This window comes from Nansenia antarctica, assembly GCF_963989245.1.
Source record: "Nansenia antarctica genome assembly, chromosome: 4".
NCBI lineage: Eukaryota > Metazoa > Chordata > Actinopteri > Argentiniformes > Microstomatidae > Nansenia > Nansenia antarctica.
In genome coordinates this window covers 21,419,828-21,445,286 of record NC_137689.1, presented here as the reverse complement: position 1 = coordinate 21,445,286, position 25,459 = coordinate 21,419,828, and the positions used below count along the sequence as shown (strand labels likewise).

General features: G+C 48.2%; 1 protein-coding gene across 1 annotated transcript in view; it reads right to left on the bottom strand.

The window, feature by feature from the left end:
- ksr1a (kinase suppressor of ras 1a) overlaps positions 1–23,002 on the bottom strand; it is a gene marked incomplete at both ends in the record, with an annotated part of 31,756 nt that extends 8,754 nt beyond the window's left edge. The window contains 4 exons of the mRNA XM_080528366.1: positions 1,008–1,533; positions 1,651–1,798; positions 10,091–10,231; positions 22,793–23,002. Coding sequence (XP_080384492.1) covers positions 1,008–1,533; positions 1,651–1,798; positions 10,091–10,231; positions 22,793–23,002 — 1,025 coding nt within the window. The remainder of the gene's footprint in view (positions 1–1,007; positions 1,534–1,650; positions 1,799–10,090; positions 10,232–22,792) is intronic.
- Between the last annotated feature and the right edge of the window lie 2,457 nt (positions 23,003–25,459).

Sequence of the window (25,459 nt, the reverse complement as noted above, 5' to 3'; positions counted from 1 at the left end):
CATTGTACTGGGCTTGCTTGGGTTGGATGGTCTGCCAGGTCTGCCCGCAGACGCAACCACTGGCACATCCTTATATACGAGGCTATTCTTGGGCTCCTACCAACTTATCTGCGGAACTACATCCTGCATAAAAGTGCGGGCAACTATGGATTTCGCTCACAGGACCTATTCCTATTGACTGACCCTCGAGTCCGTACTGAACTGGGAAAAAGGGCTTTCAGGTATGTTGATCCCTCCGCCTGGAACCAGCTGCACAACTACCTGAACCTTCGGGAGCTGGTTTCTCTGGCTGCTTTTAAAAACGCTCCTGGGTCATGGTCACATGCATCAGAAATGCATTGCTACCACATATGAACAGGATGTGGATGGCTGTGAGTGTGTGTGTGTGTGTGTGTGTGAGAGAGAGAGACACAGAGAGAGAGTGTGAGACTTGCCCTCCTTTGAGTACAGGCCTCAGAAATGCTTCCTGTTTTGACATGACTCATAATCTCTGGGAATCTGTGGGGGATAAACTCTGACCATATACGCAGAGTATGGGAGCAGGCGGCAGGATGTGTGTGTGTATGTGTGTGTGTGTGTGTGAGTGAGTGTGTGTGTATGTGTGTGTGTGTGTGTGTGTGTGTGAGACAGAGAAAAGCCTGGTCCTTCCACGCACACTTGTACCAGTGACTTAAGACGGAAGCGTGTCCTCTATTCAACTCTGTCCTAAGTCGTTGCGTAGCCTAGCGTGGCTAACGGCCCAGACAAGGTCATGACGACAGCATCAGTCACACGGGGGGGGGGGGGGGGGTGTGTGACTGATGCTGTCTCCAGCCATTATAATCCCTCAGATTATAATCTCTCGTCCACTAGCGTTGTACCGAAACTGGACCAGATTTAACGATTTAACGACTTAACAACTTGTGACGACCAGACAGCATCGACCCCTTGACTTCACAACTCTCAGTGGAGGCTAGAAAAAAACTAAAAAAACTAAAAGAACTCCAGGAAGAGAGGAAGTGACCTACTTGTTGGTGGGCGGGTCCTCTATGCGGTTGCCCAGCTGGGACTCGTGGCTCTTGCTGCGGGTCAGGGTGATGTTGGGCAGGAGGTGGAGCACCTTGCGGGAGGGCGGCGGGGGCGTGCACGGCGGCTTCAGGCGGTGGTGGTGCCTCCTCTTGGAGGGCGGGGTGACGGGCGGGGTGGAGGTGTGGCTGTAGAGTCGCCCCGGGCGGCCCGAGGAGAGGGGCCCGGCGAAGGGGTCGGCGAGGGGGCTGTCGGCATACACGTACGCCCCCCCGTGGGCCTCCGGGAGGAGGGGGGCCGCCGCCGCCGCTGACGACACCGAGCCGGAGCGGGGCTGGTGGGCACAGGTGGCGCACGGGGTGGATGGAGTGGAGGGGGTGGTGGAGGGCCGGGCCAGGGGGGAGGGGCTGTGGGAGCGGAGAGGGCCCCCCGGGCCGGTCAGCTGGTCCACGGGGAGGAGGAGAGAGCCGCTGTCCCTCCTGGTGGGCTCCGAAAACCAGGGACCCCCGTCCTCCCTCAGTTCGCCCCCTGTAGGGTAGAAAAAGATGACCGTTAAAACACCCCAAATTCTCCCCCCACACCCAGAGACTGCAGGCTGACAGGTCAGCTCAAGGGGCCTCTCCAGACACACACACACACACACACCTGATTCAGTGGCACTCTTCAGGCAGGAGAGGGCAGAGCTGAGCCTGGCACACTCCTCTGAGCTGGAGCCCAACCTCCTCATGGTCTCTCGCACCTGAGAGCCGGGCATCTGCAGTAAGGCATCCAAGGACAGCTTCTCTGGCACCGCCTGGGGGGGGGGGGGGGGGGGGGGAGACAGAGAGAGAGAGAGAGACACACTGAGTCTGCACATTCTGTGTGGCTTGGATTGGATACATCTTGCAATACATACATCACAACTCATGACATATGACACAACAATATGACATGACGCAGTGACTTGATTCCATGGAAGTTGTGTACAACTGTCCCAAGACTAGTGGCAAAAAAAGCTCAACATGACAGTTCTCACTGCCCTCAACAACATTGGCACCAACCACAACCAGTCTAGACATCCCTGAGCAACAATGTTGCCCCCCCCGCCCCTCCCTCTCAGACTAGGCCCAGCCAATGTATATGGCACGAGGAGGACACTTCGAACAATGAGGGTCTTTGAATAAGAATCCGCTCCCCAGGGCTGAATATAGAGTGATTCGCTTCCATCAGTAGGTGGTGTGGCCAGCGTGACTGTCTGTGAGTCAGTAGACGATCCCTCCGTCTGGGAAAGGCCGGTGACTGTGGCCTGTGGTGGCCTGTGGCGCTGCATACAAAGGGCTGATATAAAGGGACATGTTTTTATCTGTACGACACCGGATATCTGACTGTTTACAAGACACAGAGTGGACATGTTCAAGAGATATCCAGGGTTTCGGTCATGCAACTGATGCGCGTGATGCCCCCGCCGCCCCCGCCGCCCCCCCCCTCCCCACCTCCAATATGTGTGTGGGGCGGACGGGTGACAGGGACAAGAAGGGCAGCGCGTAGCAGGGAAGTTAAACAGCGGCCACACGTCCCATGCCACCACCCTCCACATGCCAGTCAGACTCTAACCCTAACCCTGATCCTGGAGAATCATAATCCACCGGGCCATTTGGAGGATTCCGCCCCACACACACACCGCGGCTGGACATGTGACCCTCTTAAAGTAATTAAGCCCCACAGATGATGTGATTAGCTCATTTACAGACCTGTATGAGACAGGAGAGTTGGTGTGTGGGTCCACCTACTGAACCCAGGCTGTAGTAGAGTGAGAGCCCATGACTCAGTACTACTGTCACGGTACCTACAGTTCAACTGGAGCCCCTCGAAAGCCTCTTCCCAATTGAGAGAGGGGGCAATGAGAGGGGAAACGTGATGGTAGAGTTTAGTAAACGTCCTATGGTCATTATTGGTCATAGTTCTTGCGGTATTGGGATTCAAATTCTTTGAAAGTGAAGTGGTATCTACCTCCATCTTCAAATCATATGCTTAGAGTATGCTGAGATAATAATAATATATGCCATTTAGCTGACGCTTTTATCCAAAGCGACTTACATCGCAGTGAGTGCATACATTTCAGTATATATGGTCCCGGCAGGAATCGAACCCACAACCTAAGCGTAGTTAGCGCCATGCTCTACCAACTGAGCCACAGAGGACCGCGGTGTTTAAAATATGTTTACCTTGTGATGCATTAGGTAAAAGCACAGCAAGGAATCGTTCCGTCTCATACGTTATGGCAACTGGTGAGACTGGGAACAAGTCGACAACGACAACCAATCAGATTGTTCAGACTTTTAGCCTTCCCGGTTCCATGGGAGCCGTATCTAACGTTGTATTGTATCTGTATTCATTTACAAAATCTCTTGACATCTGCTCTTTTCAAGTGATGCATAAAGAGTTCTTCACTCAAAAACACAAGAGAGATATCGGCACAAATTTTAAAATCGTTGTTGGCGATATCTATGGGGGTCCGTACATCTCTAGCGGGTGATAACCAGCCTATAGCTCGAACAAGTGACTAGAAGTCAAGTGAACAACAAACCAGTAGGAGAACTGACGGGAGCTCAAACAGCTGGGTCGTGTCCATGGTTTCGGTGGGAAAACGCTATCGTATATACAAACACGAACCTCCCGCCACTTCAGCTGAAACCTTACCCAAACAAACCCCCTTCCTTATTAGTCACAGCGTAAATCCTGAAAGAATAAGATAAATTAAACGACAACAGGATAAAACCGGTTCGGTATTACACGTGTTATTATTACAAAGACGTTGGAGAAGAGTCAGAATAGGAGGTCACTTCTGGTCATTTCCACCAGCGAGTCACGCTGCATGAAACAGCTGTGCTTTAACGAGTTTCCCTGCCTTCTTCCCGCCCCACTCTTAGCCACACAATGTCTCCTTCCCTCCCTCCCTCCCTCCCTCCCTGCCATTCCCCTCCACCTCCTTCTCCATCCTCCAGTGCAGGTCCAAGCACAGCACTGCCATCAGCCTATGAGGGAGCGCAGCCACAGGGAGAGGTGGTGAGGACCTGGGGGGGGGGGGGGGGGTGGTAGGGGGGCAGGTGCACAGACAGAAACCTTAATAATGACACAAGGAGGCTACCGTCTGCTCCGTAAATCCCCCCTCCCCCTCCACACATCATGCTCTGGGTCAGGGTGATGACATCAGCCCTACTGCCTCTAGGCTCAGTGACTCATTGGCCAGGTTGTAACCCTGGTTCAGGAGGGGGGACGGAGATCAAGACAGATGTGGTCAGAGAGCCAGGAAGGAGAAGTCAGCTGCTGCTGCTGCTGGCCTGAGGGCAGGCTGGCCCCCTCCCTCCCAGACCACTCCTCATCCTGCCCATAGGAATGAACAGGACCTTACCAGGGGAGACTGGTGGAGGTAGAAATCGGAGGACGGGGCTCATTGTACCGCATGGGGCCGAATGACGAAGGGTATCAATCACGTGTGTTGGATACTAGGGGTGCAACGGTTCTCGGTTTTATATTGAACCGTGCGGTTCGCCATCCACGGTTCAATACGCACTAGTGAATTGTCGGTTTTTCGGTTTATATTGCGTTCCATTGAAAGTCGGAGGTCGAGTTTGTCTGGTACGCGGTTGTTTCTGTAACTTGTACAAATGTTTGTTCATGGTGAGCGGAATTGAGACCATGGCAACAGTTTGAGGAAGCCCCGGATTGCGACAAATCTTCGTTGTGGGGTCATTTCGGTTTTGGCATTGAATACAATGATGAGGGAACGAAAACAGTGTAAGCATTGCTTCATGCGTAATGCGCATATGGTCTAGCGTAAAGTGCACTTTTACTTTTAATTCTTCCTCTCCTATACCAGTAGTCAAGCCTAAGAGGCACTTTTACATTTGAAAGTGTTTTAGTTTTGTGTTGTGTTTTTTGTTTATATTTTCATTTTTGATTTTATACTTAATATTATAATATATCAGTCATATTCTGGATTGTGGCTGAATGTTAAAGTTCCATAAGTATAAGCCAAATAAAGTAAAGTAACAGTTTGTAAATAAATAGTAGCATTTTTTTCTCCTTACGCACAAAACACGTACCGAAACCAAACCGTGACCCAAGAACCGAGGTTCATACCAAACCGTGGGCCAACTGAACCGTTGCACCCCTATTGGATACCATTCCTCATTCTATTCACGACAATGAGCCCCATCCTCCGATTTCTACCTCCACCAGCCTCCACTGGACCTTACACAGGCAAAACCACAGTCTCTCTACAACAAGAGGAAAGAGGACCGGATCCCTTCAGAGCCTCAGAGAAAGTCTAGTCAACCCCACCCTGCCAGTCTCCCCCTGAACATAATAAACAACCCCAAAAAAGGCTCTAGACATGTTTAAAACATCTGAGCTTTAAATGTGCTCTAAATGGCCACGCTCAATTGGTGGTGATCAAGGAATGAGAGAGCGTGACAAAGAACGATCAGTAGAGAGTGCTGTTTGGAGGTCAAACACCAGGCTTTACGTACCTAACTTAACGTTTCATTTGCCGACAAGGACAGGAGCATGTTTGCCGTGCGTCCACAGAGGGTAGCAATGCACAAAACTAAAAACTAACCCTAACTAACGTGACTGGTGACACGCAGCGTGTGTAGAGACAAGGCCCGCCCGGTTGGACACCTTCCAGTGAGTCCCGTCACAACGCCACAAATCGTCCGCCTTGCTTTACGTAACGTTATGCAAGCGTTGCTTACTGTTAACGAACACAAAAGACACTAGCACCACTGTTGGCTGAGCGAGTACACCGCCCACCAAACATGTGAGCAGCACTAGTGGATTCCAGGCCAGCGGTTTGCCGGCACAGTTCACGCCAGGGTCAGTGAAGTGGGTCACACTGACAGAGCAGTGAGGATCCAGTCCTCGTGGACGACACCATGAGGAGGGGGAGGAGTCCTATCTCCCACCACGTATCAGCTCTGACACCACTGGAACAACGTCAGCATGTCGGACGGCCGTAGTAGAATATCATGCAGCCCCACTATAAATCACACTCAACCAGCAAGCAGTCATCCCTGGCTCCTTCACATGGCCTGGCTGCCCCTGGTGTGCTCGTGTGGTGCTTTCACACTGGAGGCACAGACACATCACAAGCCAAAGAGAGAGAGAGAGACACACACACACACACACACACACACACACACACACACAGAGACAGAGAGAGACACAGACACACACACTCACTCACTCACTCACTCACACCCACAACCACACCCACAGAGACACAGAGACAAAGAGACAGACCAACAGACAGACAGACAGACAGACAGAGAGCGAGCGAGAGACACAGAGTCTGCACATTCTGTGTGGATTAGGGTTGGCGGTGGTGGTGCTATATCTGTGGACCATCCAGAGTGTCAGGAATGTGACTGGAGCCTCTCAGACAAAACAACAGTGGTAAGTAAGTAAGGTAAGCAGCAGCACCACCACCACCACCCTCCCCCTGGCCTCTCCAGACCCCGGCCAGACCACAGCTCCACAGCTTCAGCCCCACTAGCCACCCTGGCAGGACTGCTCCAGCCTGAGGGACTGGATGGCCCTAATGAGAGCTCCAGCCCCAGAGAGGGCAGAGAGGGCAGAGTGCAGCCTTGCTGGAGCAGTGGACCTAGCATCTCTGGACTCCTCCTCCTCCTCCTCCTCCTCCTCCTCCTCCTGCTGGCCCACAGACAGCACATATGCACAACGGCATGTTAAGGGGTTCTTCAATGTGCATCTCAGCTCTCAACAACACACCCATACTCATGACACATGCACGTACACACGCACGCACCCACACACTCACAAGCACATGCACGCACACTATGCAGAAAAATGCAGTTGTTAAGCCCCTGCTAAATAAGCGTAGCCTTGACCCCTCTATAATCAGCAACTACAGACCAATATCAAATCTTCCCTTTATAAGCAAAATACTCGAAAAAACTGTCTACCAACAACTCAATACCTTCCTATCCTCTAATGACCTCCTAGATCCTTTCCAATCAGGCTTCCGACCCCAACACAGCACCGAAACCGCGCTCATTAAAGTTATAAATGACATCCGAATGAACACGGATTCAGGTAAAATCTAAATTCTAGTGTTACTAGACCTTAGCGCTGCTTTCGATACGGTTGACCACAAAATTCTACTGGACAGACTGGAAAACTGGGTTGGGCTTTCTGGCACGGTCTTAGAGTGGTTCAGATCCTATCTGCAAGATAGGAAGTTGGAACTACTTTGTTTCCATTGGTAACTACACATCTGACCAAACCAATATGACATGTGGGGTACCCCAAGGCTCAATTCTAGGTCCTGTCCTATTTAACCTTTATATGCTCCCACTAGGCCTAATTATGCAAAAAAACTAAATAGCCTACCATAGCTATGCAGATGACACCCTCTCATCGGATGACTATGCTCCTATAGACGCACTGTGTCAGTGCCTTGAGCAAATAAATTATTGGATGTGCCAGAATTTCCTCCAACTAAATAAAGACAAAACAGAGATAATTGTCTTTGGTGCTAAAGAAGAAAGACTCAAAGCTACTGTTCATCTCCAATCCTTATCTCTGAAGCCAAAGGACCAGGTAAAAAGTCTTGGCATTATTATTGACTGATCTGAACTTTAACTCCCACATCAAGTTGATAAAAAAATCTACCTTTTATCATCTAAAAAATATAGCAAGGATTAGAGGCTATATGTCCAAACAAGATCTTGAAAAACTCATTCATGCCTTCATCTCTAGCAGGTTAGACTACTGCAACAGTCTTTTCAAAGGCCTTCCCAAAAAAGCTATCAAACAACTACAGCTCATTCAGAATGCGGCTGCTAGAGTTTTAACAAGAACCAAGAAAGTCGAACACATTACACCAGTTCTCAAATCTCTACATTGGCTACCAGTATGTCATAGAACAGACTTTAAAATTCTGCTAATAGTTTATAAATCTCTCAACGGGTCAGGCCCACATTACATCTCTGAATTGCTTCTTCACTATGAACCCTCCAGATCTCTTAGGCCATCAGGGACTGGTCTGCTAATTGTTCCCAGGACCAAAACAAAACATGGTGAAGCCGCGTTCTCCCACTATGCCTCCCATAGCTGGAATACACTCCCGGAAGACATTAGATCTGCCCCTCCTTTGCCCATTTTCAAATCCAAGTTAAAGACCTTTATGTTTACTTTTGCTTTTAACTGCTACTAAACTACTGAAGTTTACTTTTGTTTTTAACTGCTACTAAACTACTGAAGTTTTAATTCTACTCAATGTTATTATTAATGATCTGTGTGTTATGGAAGGTCTTTGTAAGTAGAAACAGTTAGATGAAGGTACGTGGATGTGATTACTAAGTGATGGAGAGAACGTTTTTTTAATCGAAGGATTTGAGTAAGTGAACCACTGTGATTATGAATGTTTGGAAATGAGTTGATTGAAGGCATGAGTGGAAGTGTTATAATGGAGTCTTATAAATGTTCATGTGTGTTTTTTGTGCTATGCACTAGGGCTGCACGATTTGGGGAAAAAATCGAATTGCGATTATTTGGACAGATATCGCGATTGCGATTAATTTGCGATTATTATTTTTTTAAATAGCAAAAAAAAAAAAAAAAAAAAAAAGGAAGTTTTTGTAAAGTGTGGCCATATCTCCGGCTAGGAAGGTCGTATCAACGTGCAGTTTGTTTGTACGTCTTCAGGGGACTTAGAGGCTCCCTCCTCTAGCACCCCCACAGCCCGAGCTACGAGTGAAAGAACTAAACTTACATTGGGTTGCTTTAAAGTTGGGTTGCTTTAAAATCAAGCTTCAGATTAAAACATGTGATGGAGCATTACTAACCTGACTCAGGTGGTTTGTTTCACACAACCATCTAGGAAAGCTTAATTGGAAGCTGTTTGGAAAAGGGCAGGTACTTTCACGTGCGATGTTGTTGGTGTGCGTTCATTGACGTTGACGTTCATTGACGTTCACGTTCATTGTTGACGTTCATTGACGTTGACGTTCATTGACGTTGAATCCGACGCGCTGTATGACGTATCCCATACGGGTAGTGGTGGTCTAGTGAGTTGGACTTGTGATCGGAAGGTTGTGAGTTCAAATCCCGCCTGAAACCACACCACTACTAGTGTGCCCTTGAGTAAGGCACTTAGCCCTCAGTTACTCCAGGGGGAATGTCCCTGTAATTCGTAATTGTAAATCGCTTTGGATTAAAAGCGTCTGCTAAATAGCAAAAAAAAAAAAAAAAAAAAAAAAAAATCGCAGGCAAATCGCAGGCTTTGCGATTAGCTAATCGCATCATTTCAAATCGCGATTTCGATTTAAATTCGATTAATCGTGCAGCCCTACTATGCACTGCTTTGCTGCTTGTCTTCCAATGATTTTTTTTGTAAAGCACCTTGAATTGCCTTTGTGTATGAAAAGTGCTATATAAATAAATGTCACTTCACTATACTCTAGCCATTAGCCCCTCCTACAGCCCTGGCATGGCACAATAGGACAGATTCCATGTCACGTCACGAGAGCTTGAAGGACAAACATCTCTCCTTTGTTTGGTCCGTCGGCCTTTGGGTTGGCTAGTCTCTAGAACATTGGCATTGTGGAACATTCTTGGTCTGTGGCGCAAAAATTGAGATGTAAACATCTCTGTGCCTCGTACATCTGCCATTTCTAATTGCTGTTGGTTGCAACAGTACAATATAATTCCTGAGGAAACCAAATTGCATAATTTAAGACGTATGTCGCTGCAAAGCCATAAAACCAACCCCAAAACGTTTCAGTTTTCCCAAAAAGGGTCATTTGTAGGCGAGAAATCACCAATACTGCACTGTTAGCCCTTAAGCCACCATGATTCAGGCAATATACTAAGGAATTGATCAAACATATTTTCTTTTCAGCACTCTCACACACTGGCATTACCGACACAACAAAGACAAGACAACCCCCAACACAGATACAGCACTTGCATTGCACACGGATCAGAATTTTTACACTAACATCCTACACACCAGACCCACACCCACACCCACACCCAGACCCAGACCCAGACCCAGACCCAGACCCAGACCCACACCCACCTTTATGAGCTCCGGTCGCAGGTTGATGGTGCGCAGCCAGTCCACCAGCCGTGGGTAGCTGTCCAAGGCCTGAGGCCTCTCAGTCTCTGGCACCTTCTGCTTGCACTGCAGCTGCTTATAGATGTACTTCATCAGCTTCACCTGCAGGGGGCAACAGAGCACACACCAGAGATGGGAGGGGCAGGTTAGTGAGGAGGCCAGCAGTCTACAGACAGTATGCTGGGAATGGGGTTGAGGCATGCAGGGTGTCTCCAACACTTCTTGGGGTTGTGACAACCGAACATGACAAACAAACATGGCTGCCTTTTCGTGTCTTTTCTGGTGTGTGTGTGTGTGTGTGTGTCGTGTGTGAGGGCCGTGGTGGAAGACTGGTGCTGCAGCTCAGCCCTCTTCCCTCATCTCCCCAGACACACACCCACCCAGACCATCCTTCTAGAGCCTTCTCTCCAGACACACACCCAGCCAGACCATCCTTCTAGAGCCTTCTCTCCAGACACACACCCAGCCAGACCATCCTTCTAGAGCCTTCTCTCCAGACACACACACCCACCCAGACCATCCTTCTAGAGCCTTCTCTCCAGACACACACCCAGCCAGACCATCCTTCTAGAGCCTTCTCTCCAGACACACACACCCACCCAGACCATCCTTCTAGAGCCTTCTCTCCAGACACACACACCCACCCAGACCATCCTTCTAGAGCCTTCTCTCCAGACACACACACCCACCCAGACCATCCTTCTAGAGCCTTCTCTCCAGACACACACACCCACCCAGACCATCCTTCTAGAGCCTTCTCTCCACACACACACACCCAGACCATCCTTCTAGAGCCTTCTCTCCACACACACACACCCAGACCATCCTTCTAGAGCCTTCTCTCCAGACACACACACACCCAGACCTTCCTTCTAGAGCCTTCTCTCCAGACACACACACACCCAGACCATCCTTCTAGAGCAGGGGTCGGCAATAGGCGGCCCGTGGGCCATTGCTGGCCCGTCACCAATAATATTTGGCCCAGCAGATTATTTTGAGAATCCACTTTTTTTTTAATAAATAATAATATCGGACCGACAGTCCCACATATAGCGCCTATAATGTCCGAATAGAGAATCGAACTCCACCTGAATAATGCTTATTGTACTTTTATCCATGTTGAGAGTGAATGACACAGGGACAGACAATCAGGCAGCAAGGTGCACCGAAGCGCACTGACGCTGAACCCCTCAGAGTGAATCATAAGCAGGTGGACAACGCGTCACGGTGCTGAAATAGCCGACATACCGTGTGTGGTTTGAACAAAATAACACGAGCTCAGTAAGCCATTCAAACGTAATGTTTACGTATATGTGACTGCCACACACATATGAACAGTAACAACGCAAATTCTGTTTAATTTTCTGAAAAACATTGAAAACAAAATCGGCGAAAACAAAAAGCATCTCCCATCGGTCAGTATTTGCTTGATATCTGGTGATATTGACGTCACTTTAATCCACAGGCAGTTCTCAAGGTTTTTATGCATCCATCGATTCCTCTCGTGCGTCTTTATCGCATTCATTGACGAAAAGGACGACTCGCATGTATAGAAAGGGAACATTGTGAGCACGGAAAATGTCTCACAACGGCTTTGCATTGATGAAACCAGGTAGGATGAACGTATAGTTCACTGTCCATTCCTCTTTAAATGCCCTGTTTCCACCGTCAACTTTCCTCTTTAGACCTTTGGAGAGTGACATTATGTTTCTCTTGCTAGCAGGTTAAATGTTTGGCTAACTTCACCCGGCACGCAAACAACCAATCCAATAATAATAATGTGACCTTGTCTGGGAGGAGGGGGGAATAATTATCAGAATGAAACTATGTTACCTAATTATTAGAATAAGTTAGGCTATGCTACATCGTCAGTCCACACATTTATTATTCAAAAATATGGAAAAGTGTGAAACTACGTTTCAACGTTGTTGAGAATCACAACACAAACTCGCTAGTCAAGCCAAAATACTGCAACATAATGGATTGGACAGCTACCTAGTTAACTAGAACACTACTTTACATTGTTAGCAGGTTCACAAAACAAGCTGTGTTAGTTGACTAGCGATGTGTACAGTCGAAAGAAAAGTCAAAGCATTAGAACGTGTCACATTTTTAAACAATCAATTACTGAAATTAGCCTTTGATTATGTTCGGGCCCGCCATCTAGTGGCTCCCAAAAAAATTGGCCCGAGGCCAAACCTAATTGCCGACCCCTGTTCTAGAGCCTTCTCTCCAGACACACACACACCCAGACCATCCTTCTAGAGCCTTCTCTCCAGACACACACACACCCAGACCATCCTTCTAGAGCCTTCTCTCCAGACACACACACACCCAGACCTTCCTTCTAGAGCCTTCTCTCCAGACACACACACACCCAGACCATCCTTCTAGAGCCTTCTCTCCAGACACACACACACCCAGACCTTCCTTCTAGAGCCTTCTCTCCAGACACACACCCAGCCAGACCATCCTTCTAGAGCCTTCTCCCATAATGTGAGGAGAGGCCAATCTGACACATAAATTACTCCAATCATGCGAAGGCACATTTATTCATCCTCCAACGTGGCGCCTCCTCTCTCTCCCATGTTCTAGGCAGACAGAAATTCAACTGGATTGCTTTTCTCTTTTTTTTAACCCTCCTTTTTGTATGTGTGTGTGTGTGTGTCTGTGTGTGTGTGTGTGTGTGTGTGTGTCTGTGTGCTTTCGCCTCCAGCGAGCAGGGCTGTCAAACAGATATAAATAGCTGTTATTATTATATGGAAGGGAACAGCGAGCAGGCCTTCTCATGAGGGCGTCTGCAGCGCTGGCATGGCAACCAAGTGTCATTGGACCATCGCAGCCTGCTGAAGGCAGGGGCGCAGTGACATCACAGTCCTGGAAGACGCAAAGTTCACAGCGAGGGTAGCAGACAGCCACCCTGCCTCTCCCCCTGCATCAGCCCACCCTGTCGAAAGAAATAGCAGCCCCCTCCCCCCCTTCCCATCTCCTCCCCAGAGACCATGTACTGTCTATCAGTGTGTATCTGCTGTTCAAACGCTTTTCTTAGCGATAACCTAGGTATTAAATTAGATTTAGGTTCAACTTTATTGTCATTGCAGAGTACCAGACGATGACATTTAGCATCTAACCAGAAGTGTTAAATAGTGACAGTGCAAAGACACAATAGTGTAGACAAAAATAGGATAGTGTTACAGTTATGAAATGCTAAGTACAGTATCAGTACGAGTACATACTGTAGTGAGTACAGTAACAATTTCTTTCTGTACACCTTTCGGGAACCGTGGGATCACATTTATTTGTATGTCCGTGTCAAGACGTCATGAGGCTGTTCCCATAACAAACAGAACAGGGAGTGAAAAGCTTACATGGCAGAATGTGTGAAGGCAATCCACCGTGATTCCACTACAAACAAACAGAGCGTTTTGGCGACCGCATGGATTTTCCAGCTCTGGAGAGGCCGGACACAGGCTCAGGGTGAGAAGGATCTGGCCCCTCACAAGGAGGCAAGAACACCATCCAACTAGGCTTGGAATGTCTCCCACCCTCCTACTCTTCTCTCCTCTCCTCTCCTCTCCTCTGTCCCTGTCCCCCTCCCTCCCTCCCTCCCCCTCACTGAGAACAGGCTGTGGCAGTATCAGAGGGTTGTTGTGGCTGGTGATGATGATGCACGCAGACGGGGAGAGGGAGGACAGAGAGAGAGAGAGAGAGAGAGATGGACACAGACAGAGGGAGGGGGAGGGAGGATGAGAGAGGGGTGGAGGGAGAGAAAGAGAGCGAGAGAGAGAGGAGAGAGAGAAGGAGAGAGTGAAGGAAAGTGAGGGGTAAGAGAGAGGAGAGGGAAAGAGGAGGAGGGAGAGAGAGAGGAGAGAGTGAAGGAAAGAGAGGGATGAGAGAGAAGGAGAGGGAGAGAGAGGAGGAGGGAGAGAGAGAGAGAGGAGAGTAAATGAAAGAGAGGGATAAGAGATGGAGAGGGAGAGAGAGGAGGAGTGAGAGAGAGAGAGAGAGAGAAGGAGAGAGTAAATGAAAGAGAGGGATAAGAGAGAGATGGAGATAGAGGAGGAGGAGGACACCGGGGAGGGCTGGCCCACCAGCGCGCAGGACAGCAGCTCGCTGACGCACAGCATGCCCTGTTACCAGGCGGCCGCTGGCCATAAAGCCACACACACACACACACACACACACCAGCCCTTCCCCGCCTGCGTCTGTGTTAATCAGCACTTTAATGAGTGAAGCCTCAGTCAGCTAGGCTCAGGGATGCCAAGTCCACCTTGCCCACTGACCCACCCACCCACACCCACACCCACACACACACACACACACACACACACACACACACACACACACACACGGCCGCTAGGAGACAAGGTCCACACCCATTAAGTTACTCACCTGATACGCGCCGTACTGATAAGCACCGCTCACTCCACCTGTCTAAACAACCCAGCTGATACCACCGCTAAGATGGAGGCGCTGTGGAAACGATGACCAGACCTCAGGGGTGTCTGGGAGGCTTTCTAAACGGACATGACGGGAGATATTAGAGAGAAGAACCCATATCAGAAACCAACCAGAGAGATGGAGGAGCGAATGGGAGTGTTGTGGACGCACAGATGGCAACAGTCTGGATGACTGGAATCTAAACTCCCTCCCGCCATACCCCCCCCCCCCCCCCCCACACACACACACACACACACACACACACACACACACAAATACCAGGCTCCTCCCCATTGGCCCCACCCCTTTTCCAGGCCCACTATCAGATACACGGGGTCCGGTGAGTAACTCTTACAAAGCCGCGGTGTTGGCTTGCAGTGATCTGTGGCGCGGTGTATAGTGTGTCCTCCTTATCTGCCTCTCCATCTGTGAGTGTCCATTACCGCGCGCCGCCTCGGGGGCAGGGCCACCCGGCATTCAGATGGAGCGGCTTCACCGCCGGCTACCAGCTACCTCCGCACACACACCACTCACCTCTCGAGTGCCTGAGCCGCGATGAAGAGACGCGTGTCTTTCTCTGCTCATTCACGCATTCCCACACACACACACACACACACACACACACACACACACACACACACAAGACACACAGACACACAGACACACACAGACACACACACACTCAGGCACACAGACACACACACACACACTATATTTGACTCGAGAGCGAGAGAAAGTGAGGCCTTGGGTGGTAAGAGGCGGCTTGGCGGCTGCTAACAAAGCTCTCTCCACCGCCAGCGAGCATAAGCTACAATGAGAGAGAGAGAGAGAGAGAGAGAGAGAGAGAGAGAGAGGAGACAGGAGGCCGTCTGAAGGAGGACCTGAGGGGAGGTCAGGTGCGGGGGAGGTGGTGGGGAGGCACTATTAACACCTCACCCAAGGCCAGAGGACTCTCTCTCTCCGTAGAGCACTACAGCTCCTCTCCAGCTCCTCTCAGCCGCCTCACAAGTGTTAATTGTACTGAGGGCATTGATCGCCCTCCTCAAGAAGCTCTGGTGCCATTCTTCCCCTGACTGTGTCATGGAGAAGGGGGGGGGGGAGTGTGTGTTTGATCATGGAATGACCTGAGAAATGTGCCAAGGAGAGTCAGCTTGGGGACGTGATGAGAGCTTGACGGGCTGTTTTGATGCAGCCCACTTCAGTGATCCACCAGCAGCTTAGCGGTGGCGACGCTGGGCCAAATCTGGAGAAGGAGGGAACCAGGAAAAGAAAAACTGTCTCTGTGGCTAGTAGAGCCATCGAACCCTCCCTGGCAGTAAGCTACAGTACAGAAGGGAGTCACAGGTTCTCCTGTCTCACTTAAAAAACCGCTGGCCGTGAGGTGAAGAACCATATTTGATTCTTTACATTTCCAAAGTCTCTGGACTTTGACCGTTGCTTTAGGTGCCGGGCATGTGACCTTTGAGCTTAGCCAATGAGAGGAGCTTGTGCTGTGGGCGGAAAAGAGAGCCAGTGGGCTTTCTTCTCCATGAAAGAACTGTGGTGCCCCTTTGCTGGTGAAACGGGGGGGTTGGTAAGTGTCACGTCAAGCCACAGTCAGACATTTTCAGTACATTTCCCAAAAAAGAATACCCTTTTGATTTTTGGAAATATATGTATTATAAAGACTATGATGAGATAAGTACAACGGTCTGACTATCATTATGGAAACACTAAGGACATGTTTTCAACTAACTTCAAAGGTCCTCCTCAGACACTGTGTTGTAGCTGTGGTACAGAAACAAGACCAGCGCCTGGGTCTGGTACTGTGACTCTCCCCAGTCACACAGAGTGGAGTGTACAACACCATTGTGTAGTAGTGTGCAGCTGGGCATCAGACACCTGTCGTAACACACACACACACACACACACACACACACAAACACACACAAAGACAGACACACACAAAGGCACACAGACACACACACACACACAAAGACACACACACAAAGACACACACACACACACACAAAGACACACACACAGAAAGACACAAAGACACACACACACACACACCAAGTAGATGGGGATCACACAGGCAGCACAGTGAACAATACACAAGTGCAGGAGTGACGTCAGGTTACCTAGCAACCTCACTCCTGAGTCGTCAGCAGCATTTTCAGTGGGATTTTCCCATAGACATGAAACACAGAGTGGCCCGAGACAATACCACCTCAGCATGGAAAAGACGCTGAAATGGCACCAGAGACAGACAGACAGACGGCCCTTCAGTGACTAACCCTGCCATTATCACTCTTGTTCAGGAACATTGGAACACAGAGCATTCACTTGAATATGTTGCATGAGCATGATGTTGAGGTTAGATCTGCATTAAAAAGCAGCTTCACATTTTTGGAAGACCGTTCTTTTTACATTACGCAGAACCAACACCGTGTGGATAGATGAATAACATCAACACAAGTGAGATGGATGAGTTGGATCCTGTGGGGGTTTCAATTGATGATTTGTCTTATTAGAACAATTGTGTGCTGCTGGCTCATGGTGGTGGTGTGTGTGTGTGTGTGGGGGGGGGGGGTTTAGATCTGCAAATGGAGCTAAACAACACCATGGAAACGCTTTCCATGGGGAGAAGAGTGACAGCCGATATGACCAATAAGAGAGCAGAGCGACACCAGAGCACCTGTCTGTCACAGGAGACAAGTTCCAACTGTGCCAATAGTTTCCTCAGCAGGCCTTCTGGGACATTCTCTCACAGACCCTCAGCTGACGAGACCTACTTTGATGTCATTGCCAATGACAACATCGCCTCTCTGAGAACTGTGCAAGATTTCCTCTTTCCCAGGAAACTGTTCTCATACAATATTAGAAGAAGGTCATTTCATATTTGTCAGGGATGAAACGACCGGAGTGACTCTGCAGTAATAACAGGGCTCCTTCTGGGTTGTGTGACTCGTGTGTGTCCATTTCCAACGTGGCCTCAGCTCTAGACGTTGTATCTCTATATCATCCTGTGCCATCCTACAGTCCCCTCAGACAAGTGCTTGCTTACAGTATCTGCTGTGGTTGAGGTGGCCACGCACACAGAAATAGAATGAGTAGACTATTATTTTCTCCTATATCATTTCTAGACTGAAAAACTGTGGTTTTTTGGGGGGGGATATAAGCACACGTCGGGACACAATATTATCACCGTCAGGCACACAGGGCCGTGTGAACAAGAGAGCTTTGTGGCGGGTTTAACGCCTATAGCCTCATCTGTTCTTATCTGGTGGGTCCATGCAGTCTCCAGTAGCATTCACCAAATGTGGAGGCTCCAGTAAGCTGTCACCCTGAGCACAGGACTCAGGTCAGCTAGAGCCTGGCGATCCGGGAGATAATGGCCACGGCACATTCAGGCCTTTGTCATGGGCCTAAATGTTAACAAACGGCTGTGACGGCGCATATTAAGCAGCCCCCAGGTAATAAAATTAAGGTGCCACAAATCACCGCCCACTGACGCTGACAGGGAGGCAGAGGGACGTGGCGCTGGGTCACATGAGCCACGGGAGGGGGGGGGGGGGGGGCGTCTGTGGGTGACTGTCAGAGACAATGGCTCGCTGACCCCCACCTCCGTCATCAGTGGAGCTGGCTGACCCCAGAGGGAGGGGGGAGGGCGGGGGTGCCATTAATCCTCCGTCCTTATGTTGTGCAAGGTTAGTCCTCGCCCCAGCTCCCCAACACAGACACACACACAGAGATTATGGCTGACTGGCTGACAAACACGTATGCACGCAGGCACGCGCGCACACACTCACAAACACACAGACAGACACCAGGTTGCACAATATTAATCTCCCTCTAAACCAGACCTCCAAATGCACCAAAGCGTCAGGACAACCTAGCACAGAGGCAAACAGTTCTGTTCCAAAGAGTCCATGTCTAAAACGCCATGAGACTAAAGAGATGCAAAGAGGGTTGCATGTCTCACCCCCCCCCCCCCCCCCACCCCCATCTAAAATACATGCATACATACGCAACACGCTACCGCATCCCTTTTAGCCTCATCACATCAATTAGTAGATCATTGTTGAGTGTTTTGGGTTACATGTTGACATGTACGGGGGGGCGGGGGGGGGGGGGGCTAATGTGTGTTTGCTCCCGAGTTCCACTGTGAACCGACCATGCATTATCTAACCAGGCAAATCTCATAGAACAAAGAGTAGAGGGTTGAACCTGTCGTTACATCTGTAAATGGTTTAGGGGTAAAAGAAAAAAAAAGAAAGGTGTTCTAGTTCTCTGTTCAAACACCAAATGGGGATAAAGAAAATAAAGTTTTATTTTCTTTAAGTCAATTGTATCATTTGCATTTGTATATTCTTGTCCCTGACTTGTATGCCTTTGTTCGCCAATAAAAAAAATATTATAATAAAAAAAAAAAAAACATCTGTAAATGGTTCCTCTCATGCCGGTTCTGATACCATAAAACAAGAGAGTGGTATGTCCCATCTTCCCCTGGATCACACTGGAGGGAGACACATATACAACACACATGGACTAACACCATGCTAAATTCATTTATGTAGGACCCTACCATGCAGCTTTTTAACAAGAAACACCGTAGTTATATTAGCGTGTCTATATACTGTGTAGATAGATCAATAGATCTGATTTATAATGCCCTCAGTTATCAAATCATGTCAAATCAGTGATAACGGCAAGAGAGCAAGGATTAAGTAAAGACATTATTTTTTGTGTGTGAAAATCTCATTGTACTTGGGAGCCATGCAAATCCCCCTTTCCCACAAGTCAAATACTGCAGACCTACAAAATGACAAGATGCAAAAGCAAGTCATCCTCAATACGTTTAAGAATAGCTCAAAGGCAGCCCACTGGGGCCAAGCACCATGATTTCCACACCATGCAATCCACTCAGATTAGACAGCTCCACCAAGGCAAAAAGAGGGAACCGAAATAGGGTGGTTATTGCTACATCACTTGCTAGTGTTTCTCCTCCTCCTTCTTCTGCGGTGTGTCAAGCCATATTCTCCTCCCCGGCCACAGACAGACACACACAGCGGTTGCCATGTCATAAGAAGCAGCCCAGCTGATTGGCTTTGATTCCCCCCCCCCCTCCCCTTTTCCACCCTGCTCTTCCTCTCTCCGCACAGCCTCTTTGCGCGTCATTTGATTTTCTTATTTAACAACCAACCCTGAAAATGCGTAGGAAGAAAGACGTCTAAATATAGACACAGCCACAATAGCTCACGCCGCAAGCGCGCAGCAAACTCTTTCCAACACCATGAGAAGACAAAAACAGATAATGATGCATTTTCTATCTGCTGATCATTAGGTAGGATCAGGGATGGATTATCTACAGAGATAACGCGGTAAAGCATTAATCCCAAAGATCCACGGCTGAAAATTGATATCCAGAGACATTTAAGAGGCAGGGAGATTCAGATGTGGAGTTTTAAGTACTGTTATATGTAGGTAAAAGGTCACGTTTTAACCTATAGGATATTCCCTTTTGTCATGTTGTTGTGTGTTTAAGATAAGACAGAGTTTAGGGTGAGATACAGGAGGGTGTAAACTCCCAGAGAGCAGCTGGAGAATACTGGGGGCCGTTTGTACAAGAGGTGGTTGGGTACGGATGGTTTAGTGAGGGGATAATATCTCGGTCAATGCCATGGAACATTCCCTGACCACCAGCAGTCTGTAGGGCCCGGTCAGACAGACAACTTCAGATCCACAGTTGGAACACAACAGAGACACATGACAAAGTACAGATCAACAGGGATACAGAGAAAGAGAGACAGAGACCGAGACCGAGAGAGCGAGAGAGAGAGACACTCACATACACAGACAGGAGGGGGTGTGTGAGCGATGCCACGCGTCAGAAAGGGATTAGCGTGTGTGAAAACTGAAGCACCACCTTACGGTACTCAACTTGGAGAGCAAAGCACCATTATCTTCTCACCGGCAAAGGCACACTGTAAAAAAAAAAAAAAACAGCCCTGAAGAGGCATAATAAAGCTCTTTCAGTGAGAATCTAATGTGAGTTCAAACCTCTCTTGATTGCGCTCGAGTGCGGGTCTCCGGGAGAGTGACGCCCCTGTTTGCACCACAAGTGTGACGAGCACTTTAACCCCGTCGCAATTCAGTTTGTGCATTCATCGACCAAATTAACTAAGCAGTTAGGCCCTTTAGCCATATTGACAATTGATATTTTCCCACTTGTGCTGTTCTGCACTGTATCGTGGGATCACTTGCAGACCCCTATGGGAGTGTCAAACAGAGACATGCTTGTCAGATTTCGGCCTGGTAGAATTTCATGGCCGTGACAGATCTGGGAGACTCATCGTTAACAGTCTTCTCCCTTTCCAACTGTCACTACAACCCTCTCATACAAACAGATGGGGGTAATCTGACACAGATGGTTATTAGTTATGGTTTTTGTTAAATACTGACTAAAAAGTTATATTTAGATTTGGGACCATAATGCAACAAAGACACTTTCAAGCTACATTTTGATCAGGGGTGCAATATGGGATCTAACTTGAAAACCTTCAGAACTGGCAAATAAATTATATTTTCAGTTTTAGAATGTCCATAACCGTGAGCTGACCATATTGATATTTTCTAAAGGATCCTCTGTCCCTCATGGTGAGCCAGTGAACATTATGGATCCTCTGTTCCTAGTGGTGGTGAGCAAGTGACCATATTGATACGGTCCCTTGTGGTGAGGCAGTGGCCATATTGTCCCTCATGGTAAGACAGTGACCATATTGATCGTTTCCAAAGGATTCTCTGTCCCTCGTGGTGAGCCAGTGATCATATTGATCCCTCTGTCCCTTGTGGTGAGGCAGTGTGTTAGACATTGGGGAGATGGCCATCCTGAATTAACAGGAACCTCCACAGAGCAGGAAGAAGAAGTGAAAGTGGCAGTTTGTGGTAAACTAATGTGAGCATGAAGTGTCCCTCATAGTGTCCCTTTCTTATATGATACAACCCCCCTACCCCACACACCTAGAGATGTTCAGTACCAGTGTTTGTCTCATCACCGTCATGGCCACTCAAAACCCAATTTGTCATAAATCAGTGTTGAAAATGTACTAAACATGTTGGCCTTCACTTCCAAAACACATTGAGTGCACTATTGTGTTTCCTCAAACACAATACCTGAAAATCATATTCAAATGGGAAAGCCATTGCATCTAGAAGTAGGCCTATTTTCATTTCATTTGCATGAAAAGTATTGGCTATCTTGCAGATTAGAGTGTGGCTGAATGTGGCCTATTGGGAACGTGTCATGATGGTGCATCATGACAGATGAGAATGCATAGGCCTGCACAACGACCATGATCGCTTTAGTCTACACAGCGTACAATTTCCCTATTCAAAACAATATTTTCCTAGACCTTGTGCATATATTACGATTATATGTAGTACTGCTCCCATCACTATCAAAACGGCCCAAAATAGGCCATCGTCCTTTGCGCAAAGGACTGGTTCATCAGAATTGTTTGCACACGCTACCAAGATCCCACGACTGAATTGAATTTGCGTCTAACACAGGTGCAGGAACGCATTAATGCCAATGTACACGTCAATATCGACACTTTAGACGTAATCGGCCGAGAGTTATGGTTGGGGGAATTGATTCGAATTATTGGCATGAGAAGCATTGCCAGGGCCGAGAGAGAGATGCTATGCAGTTTCATTTTAACCCCGAACTTGGCTTGTCTGCAGAAAATGCGGAATCGTGACCCAAGTGCGGAATTTGAATAGAAGAAGGGAGACAAGACATGAAATTGACAGCCCTGAATGGGAGGAATTTAATTCGGCCCGTTTGATTTCCACCGCACGCAAATAGTGAGTGCTGCAAAAATATCCGGGGGACCCTGCCAAATATTTCACCTACAGAAAGAGGTCACAATAATAACCAGATCAAGCGTCAGTGCAAGGTCTATTTATAGCCAGGCATAAATAGTATAACGAGGGAAGTCACCGTTCCACGTTTAAATTCTCACATGTATTCTCCAAATAAGCATTCATCCATTGCATCGCTTTTCAGCAAACAACTGCAGTGTATTGTGCACACACACAAAAAGAGGAAACTGATGGGGCGCTTCGCTTACAGCCACCAGAGAGATGCAGCCTAGAGCTGAGGCGGACATACAGGCGAGCCTACATGACTCCGCAATTTGGACGTCCGTATTCATGCGTTTTTCGAGTGATAATTACCTCTAAAGTACGTATCTCTTGCTGTGTGAGGTCGTTGGACGCGGCGCATTTGGTCCGGAGCCCCTGTAGACTGGAGATGGAGATCTCGATCATGTTCTGGATGAGTTCGCACTGCTGTACCGCGGCCATCGCTGCGCCACCGCCACTGTCCCTCTCCGCCTGCTCATCGCTCTCGACCATCTTTCCACCTTTCTCAGACACACTATCCATTCCTCGGCATTGGGCACGGCTTTAGGGGGGTAGATTCAAACTGTATGTGTTAAAATGCACATGCACCAAGCGACGCAGTACTATGGAACTTCACAAATGTCCCGATATTAATCTTGAATAACTCTAAATTTGGATGGATAAATAAAAAGGATGCTCGATGATGATATCCCGGTCCAAACCCGATCCCAAGTCCACCAGCAGCGCTCGGGTTGTATGTTGTACCCGTTCTGCAGCCGAGAGACTCCTATCTCTCCCTCCCTGACAGCTCTCGCATAGGCTTTTACCGTCTGTCAGCTGTTGGAAACATCATGGGGCGCGTTGCAAACTGGGAAATGAAGTTCTGTAGTAGGCAATGTGGACATAATGACCCAGGGAGGTTTTGACTTACTATCTTGACTACTATTTTAGTCTACTAAATGAACATGTTTTCAATGACAAAAAGTTACGAGTGGACACACACATACACACACACACACACACACACACACACACACACACACGCACACATTGTCATGAAACAAAATTGATAGAGAACACAATCATTTTCATTTTGTCATCACAGTATTGTGATAAAGATCCTACCACAAACTGGTGCCACTTCTTGAGAGGTCGAGATACTCTGCAGTAGGCTACGATTTTCAGATATGATAGGGCAATGCCATAACCCTCCCTTGTAAACATGAGTCTCTGAACCTGCAAATTGCTTCTTATCAGTAAAATGACAGAGGGGGACTTAATAGAACAAAATAGGTTTGACTCATTAGTTTGAGAAGAGGGCCAGCAATGTTCTCTTGTGGTGTGTTCCTAGATCTCTACTCTCCTAGCTTTGACGCAGCACTATGAAGCAGCCAGCCTTGCTTGTTTCCCCACATAAGCTGCACCCCCTCTCCATCTCACTCACTGCTGGGTCCCCCCCCCTGCCCCTCCCCCCATACACCATGATCAGTCTGAGAGAAGAGCAGAGTGTGTAGTGTATAGTTCACACGTGTGTGGGTGGGAGGGGTGTACAGGTCACAGGGGTCTGCAAATCGATCTACTGGATCATCATCACACAAGTCATTATCGTGTTGTTGAGAGTGTGATGTTCCCTCTTTTAATACACACTGATTATGACCATTTCTGAGTCCTCTCCATCTGTCACCAGTGTCTCTGCTGCTCCTCCTGGTGTCCTGGGTGTGCTCCGGAGGGGGTGGGGACCTTCTCTTTCCCTGCTCACGCCAGGGGAGGCTGGTGGAGGTTGAAATCGGAAGAACAGGTTCATTGTATCAAACATACCATTCCTCATTCCATCCTATGCATTTACACTCAGCCCGTCCTTCAGATTTCAACCTCCACCAGCCTCTGCTGGCTGGCCACATCCACTCAAGTCAAGACTGCTGAACAAGTGAATGATTTCTTAGAGGGAGATCCAGAAGTGTTGGCACTTCCACTTTTTGTTGTTGTCATCTTGCTCTGTGCATGTAGATAACTAAATACCCCGCCTCCCCTCTGTCTCTCTCTCTCTCTCTCTTTCTCATAGATCCCACTCTCACCTTCAGGATATGTCGTATGTCCACCCAACTCTTGCTCTCAGCGGCACATGGCAGCGCAGACTTCAAACACACACGTGTGTCCTTTGACCCTGCCTCCTTGTCGCCTGTACACTCTGCGAGTCCAAATTCTGTTTCCAGTGACGTACTCCCCTTCTTGTTTGTGTATATTGTACGGTCCTTATGGCTACACCTCATCAATGATAATGCACAAAGAGGCCGTCAAGGCAACCAAACCAATATTTACAGTGAAAATTCACCAACTCACCCAAATGAACAGAAACAATTACGAAGACGTAGTTTGGGAGCGATAGGGCGGGGAGTGAGGTACCTGTCAGCTTGTCGACATGTCTTTCTGAGCTGAGGATAGACACAATGAGAGTGGCGTCTTAAGCTACTTGCACTATGATGCTATGGGCCAGTGAGGCCACTGCATCAAAGCATGGGGGCAAACCTCACAGCATTGCGTCAGATTAAAGTGATTGTGGTCAATCTGATCGCCTTGTCCTTTCGTGGCAGTGACCTGCTGAGCCAACCCTGCAGGTCTGTGGAGGATGGGCCTAGGATGAACCCACACAAGCTCCACAGTGAACCCTGTTTCATCACACCAAAGCCTGATTGGATGGACACTTGGAGTGAGCGTGTCCAATACACTGTTTGGATTATTGACAATGAATGAATGAATGAATGAATGGTCTTTATTGTCATTAATATAGTACAGGTACCATACAATGAAATTTGTGAGGGGGGGCTCCCCGGGTGCTAGGAAAAAAATACTAAAAACAAGAAGGGAAAAGAGCTGGTTTACATAAATAAAGGCTATATCCACTATCCACTATACTATACTATACAAATAAAACACTGTGCTGTACTCTATGCTATGCTATAAATATCCTAACATTTCCTATCTCTGAACCTTATGTGCATG